This window comes from Fistularia commersonii, chromosome 35 (genome assembly GCF_037954325.1).
Source record: "Fistularia commersonii isolate RoL2024-O1a breed Wild chromosome 35, RoL_Fcom_v1.0, whole genome shotgun sequence".
Taxonomy (NCBI): domain Eukaryota; kingdom Metazoa; phylum Chordata; class Actinopteri; order Syngnathiformes; family Fistulariidae; genus Fistularia; species Fistularia commersonii.
In genome coordinates this window covers 1577043-1590258 of record NC_141318.1, presented here as the reverse complement: position 1 = coordinate 1590258, position 13216 = coordinate 1577043, and the positions used below count along the sequence as shown (strand labels likewise).

Sequence of the window (13216 nt, the reverse complement as noted above, 5' to 3'; positions counted from 1 at the left end):
TTATATAACCTGCCACTGTGAATCACCGGCAGTGCGGCGTTCATGTCCAAAAGGACGACCTTCGTGTTTCTCCAAGGACGACAACAACAACAACAACATTTCAGACGCTTGTGAACCGTTTCCCAACCCAAGATAAAGCCAATCAGGACTTGTAGATAGTTTACCTCCCGTAGAACACCAGAGAACCGTGAAGCAACACGTCCTCGAACGGGGACGGTGATCTATTTGTTGGATCCTAAAGCGGATGTTTGTCCAAACTACAAACCGCACCCACAACGGAGAACATGATGGAACCGAAGGGCCCACACAGGGAGCCTGATGTTGGGAACAGAACCAGCAGATGGGGTATGGGGGTTGGGGAGGGGGTACTAGAGCAGAAGGGGAAGCATACAAGTCAGAACCAGGCAAAATGGAGAACATAGCAGGAACACCCCAAAAAAAAGTCAAAACGCTTAAAACCGCCCTTGTTGATTGGACCATAATAGAACGACATCATCAGCAAACATGCAACTCTTGTCACTACAATGCACAGCAAGTCCTAAAACAAGTACCTGGTCTGCAACGTCCTACTGATAAGGACCGATGAGCCTTGAAGGAATAAGCGGCATTGAATTTGATGCAAAATCCTGGTTAAACTTCCGTCTCTCAAGTGACCGCTTTGCTTTAGAAATCATCACCGACGGTACAAAAGGTACAAGCAGCTGCTCAAGAATACCAATTTTCAAGCAGGTTGTCAAAAACATGTGAAGATACCGGCGCTAACAACGAAAAGAATCCTTCATCCAGCATGTGGTGGTGCGTTCACTGACCTCATGTAGGCCGTCGCCGTCCTCAACGCCACCTCCGCTTTTGCCTTTCTTTGTTTTAGCAGGAGACGCCAAACAACCCCTTCTTCTACCGTCGCCATGTTGGTTGTCCTCTGAAGCTCTTGACTCTTCTTCTTCTTCTTCTTCTTCCTGTCTCTTCCAGACATCGAACGCCGAGTGGTGCCTCCTAGAGGATGAACTTCTCAACTTTCATTCCACATTGACTTCATTTTCATCTCATTTCTATTGCACTTGAATGAATCAGATTTCTCAAATACCTTCTCCTGCTGCATTCTAAGGCACTTCTTTTCAATTTCAAGGTGATTTTCCTTTTCGTATTGTTAATTTTTTCCACGGCAAAATTCCTGACCTGGCGGACCTTATCTGTTTTGTGTGGAGTCGGGAAAAAAAAGGAATAAATGAGCTCCTGGACCTTCTGACCTGGAGGGACCGTCTCGGACGAAGGGCTTCGGTTCACTGCTCGGGTTCGTACGTTAGTTTCTCCTCGCCGTCTGCACTCGCACTTCCTGTTTCTTTGTTTCCGTCCAATCCGCTACCCTCCTGCTGCCCCCCCGTGGCAGATTTGGACCTGAGTTTACCCCCAACATCCAGTAGCTACCCATTAACTCCACAGGGTTTGGTGCGAGCGGACAAGCTAGTCGCAGTTTACTCCAAAAGGTATGCTGGTGCTAGCATGCTAAACCACCTAGCTAGTCACCTCCTGCGAATGTTAGCATATGGATAGCAGTGCACTGTCTGTAGCTTTAAAATTAGGTCATCGGTCAAGCTAATTATCTTGCTATCTGCTAGCTACATGACCTACAAGTGTATTTTCCCATGATTTTTTCCATTCTAGCTACCGAACATGTGCAGTAACCAACAGAAATGGCTTCCGATCCCGGACTAAACCACCAGGCAGGATCCGGGGAGTTCATTGGACGGGACATTTTTGTTTTGTAACGTCTGTTTGGAGCCGAAACATGATGATCCGAAACAGAAAACGCCGGTGTCGTCGACAGGGCGCTAAATAACCATTCATAACGGGGCAGCCATGTTTTATTTTCGCAAATGTGTCGCAGAGGCTGTCTTTTGTTTTTTATTTAAGGTTTTCCCTTTTTTTTTTTTTTTTTTTTTTTTTTTTACAACAGCAAAACCATATAAGTCACAAAGATGGAAAGAATCTTGCAGATGAACGTTCTCCGTTCAGGCGGCGTCGCAAGTTTGTCCGCGCCGTCTTTAGCGAACGGCTAGAAGCCCACGTGAGGAGGTGATCGTCCTCAGAGAAGGGGGGGAAAAAAAAGAAGAGATAAAAAGAGGAGAGGTCGTCACCAGGGAACAGACAGTTCCCAGGAGCCATGGCAACGGCAGCGGCGTACAATAGGTGGCTCCGGCGAGGAACAGAATGAGAGGGCGACGTGTGAACGGAGGCGGGGGTGGCGGCGGTGTTTGCGGGGGCGGCGTGCAGCTTCGCTAGCTGCTCATTTGATACCCGCGCCTTGTTAGCATCCGGGAGTTCGTTCGGGGAATTTTAGCGCCTTTTTCAGACCGCCGTGCTGCGCCCCAGCAGGGGGAAGGCGGTGGGCAGTCCGCAACCCGGTTCCAGACCTCGAAGTACCCGAACCCCGCCTTGGAACGCCGGAACGCCGCTTCGGAAGCCGGGCGCTCCCACGTGGAGTCCTCGCATCCCCCCGTGAGCTTCCTCTTGCAGCACATCCAGCGGAGTCCGCTCCAAGCGGCGCGGCATGGTGGCTACGGCGGGCGGCGGCGGCGGCGGCGGCGGCGGCGGGGTGAGGTTGTAGTGGTTCAGGTCCATGTTGGACAGCAGGTGCCCCAAGGAGTCCCAGCGCTGGGAGGAGGGCAGGCGGATCAGGGAAGAGTAGCCGCGCTCCGGGAACAAGGAGGTCGGCGGTTTGCTGGTGTCCGAGGCGAACGCGGCGGCGGGATCCCGCTGAGGCGCCGGCGCCGCTCGCAGCGGGACGGGTTTCAGGTAGGGGACGCCGCGGGGTTCGGCGAGGACTTCGCTGTACGGCGGGGGCGGGTCTTCCATCAGGACGGCCTCCTCGTAGCACGGCGGCTTCCCGAAGGCCTCGGCGTCTGCGGACACAAGAAGGAGGACGTCGCTAGAAGATAGCATCGCCCGAACGCCCGACTTAGCTTCTTCTATCAGATATCCGAGTTTTTTTTGATTGCGGATTCACGCCGAATCCCGGCCCCACCCCCCCCGAGAACACGTGCACGCCCTCACCTGCGGTAATTATCCCCCGCCCACGGCCTCGGGAGTCAAATTCAAACTTAGCGCAAGAGCGTTTAAACGCGCCGCGAGAAACACCTGCACGCCCGGGGCGGTGAATCATCCGTGAGTCACTCCGACACGCTCGGTGTGGGATGTTTTCTTCTCCGGTAACGGCTATAACATCCCATAATAGGCAGATATATTTATTAATGTGAGGCGTGCGCGTGGAGATCCGGGTAGAAGGATGCTGAGGTTGCAGGAACCCTTGGAGGAAGAACAGAGAGGAGGTTTATGGACATAGAACAGGAAGTAACGGTCGGCACGGAGGCAGGTGATTGGCTGCCGGTTTGCAGGGAAGCAGGTGATTGGATGCCGGTTTGCAGGGAGGCAGGTGATTGGCTGTCGATTTGAACGGAGAAAAATGATTGGCTGCTGGTTTGAAGGGAGGCAGGTGATTGGCTGCCTGCTTGAACAGAGGCAGGTGATTGGCTGTCGGTTTGGAAGGAGGCAGGTTATTGGCTGTCAGTGCGAATGGGGAAGGTGATTGGCTGCCGTTTGAAGAGAGGCAGGTGATTGGCTGTCGATTTGAACAGGGGCAGGTGATTGGCTGTCGGTTTGAACGGGGAAAAATGATTGGCTGCTGGTTTGAAGGGAGGCAGGTTATTGGCTGCCGGTTTGAACGGGGGAAGATGATTGGCTGCCGCTTTGAAGCAAGGCAGGTGATTGGCTGCTGGCTTGAGCGGAGGCAGGTGATTGGCTGCCTGCTTGAACGGAGGCAGGTGACTGGCTGTCGGTTTGGAAGGAGGCAGGTTATTGGCTGTAAGTGTGAATGGGGAAGGTGATTGGCTGCCGGTTTTGATCGGGGGAAGGTGATTGGCGGTTAGTTTGAAGGGAGGCAGGTGATTGGCTGTCGGTTTCAACAGGGGAAGGTGATTGGCTGCCGGTTTTGATCGGGGGAAGGTGATTGGCGGTTAGTTTGAAGGGAGGCAGGTGATTGGCTGTCGGTTTCAACAGGGGAAGGTGATTGGCTGCCGGTTTTGATCGGGGGAAGGTGATTGGCGGTTAGTTTGAAGCAAGGCAGGTGATTGGCTGTCAGTGTGAATGGCGTAGATAACTTGCTGCCAGTTTGAACGGAGGCAGGTGATTGGCTGTCGGTTTGAACGGGGGAAGGTGATTGGCTGTCGGTTTGAACGGTGGCAGGTGATTGGCCGCGGTGAGCCCACAAAGGTGCAGCCCGAAGGAGAAGAAGAAGATGAAGACAGCCAAAATAAACAAACGTCCGCATCTGTTTGTTGAACGGTTGCCATGGCGCTGGATATATTTATGGATAAAGACCTCCGACCATTCACCCTCTCATTCAGACCTGAAGACATTTACTCTTCAATCAACCTGCTGAGGATGAGAAACCAGGCAGGAGAACTCCAACCGGGGATCTTCTGTCCATGAGGCCCGGATGGTCTCCTCTCATCAACCCCCTCGCCTCCACACCGTCAAGATGTTTGTCGTTCCAACTAAAAAAACCACTTCTCCACCCAATTCATCTGAACCAGCTTCAGATCCCATGAAGCCCGGGGATGACGTTCTGCTCGGCCGGCAGAGATGGAGGGACCTTCACGTCTCGGTTCCCCCTCCCTCCTCCTGCCTTCCTCCCTTTCAGCTCCTCTGCTGCCTGGAGACGAAGCCCTTCATCGGCGTCCAGAGGAGCCTTCTGCCTCCTCCAACTGTCTGTACGTCCCAGAGAAGCCAGGCTGGAGAAGATGGAGAGTCCAGACACTTTCATGAAGGGTTCAGGCTAATGTCCCCTCTAATTTTTCATATGTTTGTGGCTGTGACAACACATCTGGGATCATACCTTCCATTCAGTCCATGTTTTTTCCATCAGAAAACACGCTAACTACTTTAGCTCGGCCGCATGTTTTGCAGAGCAGACTTTTCTCACTGGAAAAAGAAAAAAAACCTCACCCGGTTTCACCGCTTGTTCTTCTATTTGCTCGTTCTCCGACAGCCGATATGAATTAAAAGAACCGTATTTCTATTTTCCTTTAGTTTGGTGAGGGGACGTATCACTTGATAAGGGGTTAGCATGTTAGCATTAGCGTCACTTAATAAGAATAACAACAACTTTATTTATCCCGAAGGAAATTGTTGTGCTAGAGTTTCAATTAAAACATAACAATAATAAATAATAGTAGGAAATTGTATAAACAGTAAAAAAAAAGGGGGGGGATAGTAAGAAATACAAATAAAACTATAAAGTGTCAAAGCCAAGGCTATAAAGTGTTTTAAGTGTTTTTTAACTCCGCCACCCTGTTATTATTGTTATATTGCGTGTATGGGCAGGGCAAGTACTATCAAGGCCGTGATTGGCTGCGAATCGGATCGTATGATTGGCTGGACGCCTGCGACTTACACAGCAAAACAATACAGAAAAAAAAGGTTATACATCTAATTAATTTGCACAGTTGCGCAGCTTAAAGGGAGCATTGGTTCACGAAGAAGATGGAGAATCGGCGGCCCTCGACCCCCTCGCTATCTCCTCATCCTCCTCATCCCGGCCACTGCTGGCGCTCCGTCGGCGCTCGGCCTCCACGGGCGCCGCCCACGCCTCGGTGGCAGCTGTCACCATGACGCCCGGCGGGGGGGGGGGAGGAAGAGGAGGCGGGATGAAGAGTCTAAAAAAATATCCGACACAAACCCTCACCCTGTCGTTCCATGAGGACGTTCCATAGCTGCTAAAACTCATTTAGTTAGCGTTAGCATTTACTCATTCATTCATTACGCTTTTCCATTCACCCTCTCATTTGAAAACACAAACGTTCATCCTGTCATTCAAACATCATACGGAGACATCCAACCATTCACTCTTTCATTTTTAAGTCGTATATTATCAGTGGTTCCAAACCATTTTTGTACCAGGGACTGGTTTTATGCATGAAAATGGTTCTGCCCGGCGGTTCAAATCATAAAAACATTCGTTCACAGTATTTAATTTTAATTAGACAATCAAAATATATGTATTTTCAAAATAAGATCTGAAAGGTCGAATGGAATCATTTGTACTGAGGAAGATTTTATTTGCCGTCCGGTACCGAAGGGGTCGGGGAACCACTGCTATGGATATAAACCATCCACCCCGTCATTCACACGTCATACGTGTCCGAAAGTGGACGAGGACGAAGAAGCGGCGTCTCGAAAGCATCACCTCGCGTATCGATTCTCACATCTCCGGGACGGCGAGGCGATAAACGGACCTCCGCGTCCGAGGTGTTACCTGCTGGCATGCTGACCCAGTTCGCCTGCGGCATGGGATGAGGGACCTGTAGCGGGAGCGGCGGCGACAAGGCCGACGGGGAGCAGATCTGCGGCGGCTCCCTTGGAAGCTGCGGAGGCGGCGGCGGCGGCGGCGGCAGTGGCGGGGCGGGAGGCTGGTGCCCCGCCGGGTGGCAGCCGAGCGACTCCATCTCCACCGTCCGCAGGCACTGCTCCCGCAGACGCTCCTCGCGGCGCCTCTTCAGGCGGCGCTGCAGGAAGCTGCAGAAGCAGCAGAGCATCACGACCAGAGCCCAGACCAACCAGAAGCCGGCGAAACAGGCCAGGAAGGTGTAGGTGCCCTGAGACATCACCATGACGGGGACCGGGGCCGAAGGCGGCGGGTTCAGGCGCTCGGGATCAGCTGGAGGAGATTTTCCCCTGGAGCCCAGAAGCTGCAGAGTTTGTGGTACAGTCCCAAACTCCTGCGGGTCATAATCCGAAGACCGGGATGGTGCCTTCAAGGAACGTTAATCCGGGAAAACAACAGCCGAAGCTAAAAAGTGGAGCGGAAGGTACTTCCGATGCTCAAAGATCAGGAGAAGTTGGCGATTTCCCTTAACGTTGACTGAAGTTGTAGAAGTTCTACAGTTCCAGGATGGGAGGGGAACATGAGAAGGTCCACGCTGGAGCTCTGCACAGCTGGCCAGACGTCTGGGCTTCCAGATGATCTGCAGAAAGAGAAGGAACTATCAGCCCACGCGGTCAAATCCGAGATAAGCGGCGAGGAACAATCAGTCCATGTTCCTCACCCCACGACCGGCTCATTGCTAAATGCTAACGAATTTAGCTCGCCGGCTCAAAACCTGGTTGGTCAGGAGTCGAGCGGTCGTGGTTCCGCCCTTCGGACCGATTCCACGGATGGAGAAGAACCGAAAGAGCTGCGCCAAAAAAGACGCGTTAGCAGACGGCGGGCGCGCCGGCGGTTCTTGAACCCGGCAGACGGACGCTAATTACACTCCCGGTCTCCATCTGGTGGGACGTGACCTTCAGGGGGAACGTCTGCTGATTGACTGCAGGATCCTCAGGAGACGGAGGAGTTCTTCGTTCGCCACCATCTTGATCGCAGTCGCATCTCAGCAGGGTTTTTCCGAGCGCCCGTCTTAAACCGAGCAAACTCGGTGGTGAAGCTTAGCTAGCTTAGCTAGCTTAGCTACTGTCCCACTCTCTTCCTGCTTTCACCACGGGACAAACCAAGTGGAGCCGGTCCGGGGGTGTTAGCATTAGCGTTAGCATTCCAAGATGGTCTGTGGAGTGGGAGGACTTTTTTTTTTTTTTTTTTATAGAACATGCGCTGCTAAAATTTGTAGATAAAAATAATAATAACAAATTCCCTTTTATCCGTGGACATCCTGTGCTTTGCATTTCACTTCCTGTCTCCAAGGTGGTCTGTGGAGTGGGAGGATGTTTTTTTATAGAACACGCGCGGCTAAAATTTGTAGAAATAAATCTGTTTTGTCTCTTGGATCGATGGACTTCCTGTGATTCGCGTTTCACTTCCTGTCTTTGTTTGGTTCCCCTCTCCTGCCCTGATGTGAAGCTCCTCGCTTGAAGCCCCGAGCAGGTGGAGATGCGTGATCTTCTCTCTTTTCGGCTCATCCTGGTTACTGGGCCTTGGTGGGGCGAGAGCCAATCACAGCGCTGATTTGGCTGAGGGGCGGGGCTAAACCTGGACCACTCAGCTGTCAGTCACAGACAGAGGCATCCAAGCATTCACCGTTTTTGGACCGTCAGAGGAAGAAAGAGAACATGGAGGGAACCAAAGAAGAAGAAGAACATGGAGGGCAGGAGAACATGGAAGGAACCCAGGCAGGTAGGCATGGAGGGCAGTAGAACATGGTAGGAACCACGGCAGGAGAACATGGAGGCCAGTAGAACATGGGAGGAACCCGGGCAGGAGAACATGGAGGGCAGTAGAACATGGAAGGAACCCAAGCACGAGAACATGGAGGCCAGTAGAACATGGAAGGAACCCAAGCAGGAGAATATAGAAGGAACCCAGGCAGTAGAACATGAAAGGAACCCAAGCAGGAGAACATGGAAGGAACCCAGGCAGTAGAACATGGAAGGAACCCAAGCAGGAGAACATGGAAGGAACCCAAGCAGGAGAACATGGAAGGAACCCAGGCAGGTAGGCATGGAGGGCAGTAGAACATGGTAGGAACCAAGGCAGGAGAACATGGAAGGAACCCAAGCAGGAGAACATGGAGGGCAGTAGAACATGGAAGGAACCCAAGCACGAGAACATGGGAGGAACCCAAGCAGGAGAACATGGAGGGTGGTAGAACATGGAAGGAACCCAAGCAGGAGAACATGGAAGGAACCCAGGCAGGAGAACATGGAAGGAACCCAAGCAGGAGAACATGGAGGCCAGTAGAACATGGAAGGAACCCAAGCAGGAGAATATAGAAGGAACCCAGGCAGTAAAACATGGAAGGAACCCAAGCAGGAGAACATGGAAGGCAGTAGAACATGGAAGGAACCCAGGCAGTAGAACATGGAAGGAACCCAGGCAGGAGAACATGGAGGGCAAGTGAGGACAACGTTGAGATATTGCAGGCAGGAGAACATGGAGAGAATCAAGGCAGAAGAATCTGGAGAACCCAGGTAGAAGATCCTTGAGAGAACCCAGCACTGGCTAACATGAGCTTAGCACGTCCCCCGTCTCCATTAAAGTAGCAAAGCTACATGTAGCGCACCGTTAGCTTCATCTCGACCCTAAAACACCTCTAGAACATTCACAGAAGAGCTTATGAAAGCATCTAGAACCCTGGTAGAACCTGGTGAACCACCAAGCTCCAGGTGTCTCCACCCAGAACGCAGGTTTGCTACATTTATCTGCACGTGGCGCGACGTCACCATGGCTTCTCAATGGTCGTGAGTCACCGCCGGACGGGGTCAAAGGTCATCTTCACCGCCAAGGAGCCGTTTGTTCTCCGCCTCCTTCTTCTTCTTCATGAACTATTTGTATCTCCATTATTTCCCGTCTCTCGGGCGGATTCGATGACGACATGAAGGACGTTGAAGCCCTTTAAATAACGTTAATAATTTAAACTCGCCGCTTTACAATCGTGATTGACGGGCCGTCCGACCAATCAGAACAAGCGTCATCCTCCCATCAAGATGGCTCTGGATATCTATCGGTTTAAGATACCAATTTAATTCCTTCCTTACAGAAGTCGGTTCGTAGGCGGATTTTTTTTTTTGTTTTGGTTTCTTTAAATGAATTTTCCCTGTTTGAAAAAAAAAAAAAAATAACCGAAAACAAATTTGTTTTATTAATTATTGTATTATTTTGTTTTTATTTGTTTTATTGTGTTATTTCGCGCTTCATTTCCATAGAAAGCATCTTCTTCATCTTCGGACCTCTACAAAAGTTTGGTTGATCGGATGTCTTTTGCGATCTTCTAATTGTCTATTTATTGATAATTAAACCATTACACTGCTGTGACCAAAGAATTTCCCCAATGGGGATCAATAAAGTTTCTTATCTTCTTTCTGGGTTCGCCACATGAAAAAATAAACACAAAATAATCACAAAGATATAAAACGATGCCACACAAGAGACAGGAACAACGTTCCAGAAAAAATGCGTACTGTGCCAATTCAGAAGAAATTCAGAAGAAATTTCAAATTTCAAATTTTTTTTCGTATTTCGCGGATAAAATTTCCTCCAATCGTTCTTTGTATCTTAAATAAAGCGATTTGAATCGTAAGGCGCCGCTGTATCTATTCATTCATTCATATTGACTGCTAGCGCTGCGCTAACGGTCGCAGCCTCTCATTGGCCGAGAGGCGGGGTTCCCCCTGGACCAATCACGGGGCTGCTTACTGAGACGTACAACCACTCACCCTTTCATTCACTCAAGCTCACGCGTGTTTGTTTGGGGAGGAACCCTGAGGAACCCCGCGTAGATGCGTGGAGAACCTGAAAAATAGGAATCCAACCCGCAACCTTTCTGCTATCCTGTTAGCAGAAGCGCTAACCCAACTTTCCTCCAGGTGTGAACGCTCCTCGGTGACGGATCTTCTCAGATCTTCCACCCCAGTTCTTCAGGACGTTCACACCTCCTCCTCCTCCTCCTCCTCCACCTGGAGGACCAACCCATCATTTCCAGATGCAACCCATAATCTATAATCACTGATTGATCGCTGTCTGCAGATGGAAGAGGCGGTTCAGTCTCCCAGAACATTATGTTTTCCAGGTGCGTTTGTTCAGGTGTTTTTTTTTTTCCACACACACACACACACACACACACACACACACACACACACACACACACACGACCGAACCTGCACTTCCAACGTGATTCCTCGTGATCGCCCCCCCCCTCTCCACTCACCTTTGCGTGGACGCGGACGTGACGCACTCTCAAGTTGTAGCTCCTCGGTTTCCACCTTTAAGTAACAATAACAAAAACACTTCCTTCCTTCCTTCCTTCCTTCCGGCGCCAGGCATGCACGATCCACCGGCTCCGGTCCGCGTCTCGTCATCCGACGGCGGACGTAAACCTCCTGTTCCTCCACCTCCTCCTTCTCCACCTCTTCTTTCCCTCCCCTCTTGATCGCACCTCCCCGGCGTCGTGCTTCTGCCGAAAGAGAGAGAGGGAGAGAAAAGAGAGTGAGAAAGGAGGAGGAGGAAGAGGAGGAGGGATGGGTTAGAGGTTCACCTTGAGAGTCCAGCCTCTCCTCCCTCCTTCATCCGGTCCCTCCTTCCTCTCCTCTGGGAAGCAGGACTGCGTTTCGTGACTCCCAGCCTGTCAGGATGATGGGAATGTAAATGAACCTGGCAGAGGAGGAGGAGGAGGAGGAAGAGGAGGAGGAGGTGTGGGGTAAATACTGATATTTACATAAGTGGATTAACCTCCTGACACCCCAGGCTCTGGGGAACTAGCGGCAAAGCTAATTTGAGATGTCCTCGAACGGGGACGGATGGGCTTCCTCGTTCGCTGATGCTTCTTAGCTCTGCCTGTTTGGGGATTTTTTTATTTTCACATTGTACAAAAAGCTAGCAGCGTAGATAAAATAGCTAGCCACATCTGGTATGTTGGTACAACTGGTGTCTAGGCACCCCTTGTTCCGAACTGTGAGGATCGCAACTACGTGCAGGACATTTTTCCTTATAGATGGCATTTGCTTTTGGTCCCCATCGGGGGAACAAAACAAATAAACAAACAAACAAGAAGTCCCCAACTCAACATGGCAGTTAGCTAGAATTGCAGGGATAAGGTGTAAACAACCCAAAAAATCATGTTCTCACATGAGGAGCTGCAGGGACTCCTGGTGTGTCCTTACACCCGGTGAATGATTTCAATTTGTTGGCATGTACACCTGGTGTCTAGGCACATCTGGTTTCTACATTCACCTATTGTCTACATACACCTAGTGTCTTGGTACACCTGGTGTATAGGTATAGCTGGTGTCGAGGTACTCCTGGTGCCTAGCCACATCTGGCGTCCTGGTCCACCTGGTGTCTACATACACCCAGTGTCTTAGGACACCTGGTGTCTAGCTACATCTGGTGTCTTGGTCCACCTGGTGTCTACATACCAGTGGTGTCTACATACACCTGGTGTCTAGGTATAACTGGTGTTGAGGTACATATGGTTGCCTAGCCACATCTGGCGTCTTGGTATAGCTGGTGACCAGGTACACCTCTTGTCTAGGTACACCTGGTGACTAAGTACAACTGGTGTCTAGGTACCCTTTGTCTCTGGGTACAACTGGTGTCTAGCTGCATCTGGTATCTAGGTACACCTGGTGTCCAGGTACCCCTTCTCCCTATGTACAAATGATGGGTAGCCTCATCTGGTATCTTGGTACAACTGGTGTCTAAGAACCCCTTGTCTCCAGGTCTGACTGGTGTCTAGCTACATCTGGTGTCTTGATACACCTGGAGGTACACTGCTGTGTTTGGACACTGTTTGTACCTAAACCCGATGGGTCTCATTCACACATCATATAGAGACAAATGTCAGCTCACCATCTTGCTCATACTGGTGGACAATTAAGGGTCTCCAATAAACCCCCTGCTTGTTTTTGGGCTGCAGGAGGAACCCGTAGAACCCGATGCAGACAACATGGGAGACTCCACGCAGAAAATGTGACGAAAATGAACCAAAGACCTTCTTGCTGCGACCACTAATCACTGTGCCCCCAAGGACAAACATAATAATCACAATATCTTACAAGTGCAGAAGAGTTGAGAGTTGAAATAAAGAGTTTGAGGACTCTTGACGTGCACACACACACACACACACACACACACGATCTATTAGCTCTTATTCATGATTAGCTTTGATGAGCTACCAGAGCAGGACTGAGGCGGATGAGTGGAAGCAGATGTCGGCCCTTTTTCTTCGAGTAGCTCCTGATTATCGCCGACAACCTGCAGCCCGGGCTGTTTGACATGAAACCAGACTCCGTCCTTGGATGCTGAAAAAAAACCATTAGTTTATTAAGTAACGTGACATGCATGTTTGGTTTTCCCTGATGTGTTTTTTCTTTTTTTTTTTTTTTTTTTTGCCGGTCGTCCTGAGTGGGAGCTCAGAACTTCTTCACCTCCTCGCTGGAGTAAAAAGCAAAAAAAAAAAAACAACAAACAAACAAAAAAAAATAGAAAAAAAAAACACACCACATTGCTGAGCAGGAGATGATCACCATGGCAACGGTGTCTGTGAGTGAAATCCAAACAAAAGATGTTACATAAGGGCCCCGGCGCTATACAGTGAGCCGCTACGTTGTATTTCTGCCTGATGGAACGGCGGTAGGGATTAACCCTTCACGGGCACTGGATGCATCCCACAGTGCATCACGCGGTCGCCAAGCAACGGGCGTCAGGTAAAACGGAAGAAGCGAGTTTCCGAAC

At 50.5% G+C, this 13216-nt stretch overlaps 1 protein-coding gene across 2 annotated transcripts; it reads right to left on the bottom strand.

The window, feature by feature from the left end:
- Positions 1 to 1849: 1849 nt before the first annotated feature.
- On the bottom strand, positions 1850 to 10951 carry prr7 (proline rich 7 (synaptic)). Of its 2 annotated transcripts, XM_086142176.1 has the most exons (4): positions 10692 to 10896; positions 6663 to 7019; positions 6311 to 6570; positions 1850 to 2900 (listed from the first exon to the last, which is right to left on the bottom strand). In XM_086142176.1, exons 3-4 carry the CDS (start codon positions 6498 to 6500, stop codon positions 2347 to 2349), a joined length of 744 nt encoding a protein of 247 aa, XP_085998302.1. In that variant the 5' UTR covers positions 6501 to 6570; positions 6663 to 7019; positions 10692 to 10896; the 3' UTR covers positions 1850 to 2346. The 2 variants fall into 2 exon arrangements, with proteins under 2 accessions (XP_085998302.1, XP_085998300.1); XM_086142174.1 differs by having other exon boundaries at positions 6311 to 7019; positions 10692 to 10951.
- Between the last annotated feature and the right edge of the window lie 2265 nt (positions 10952 to 13216).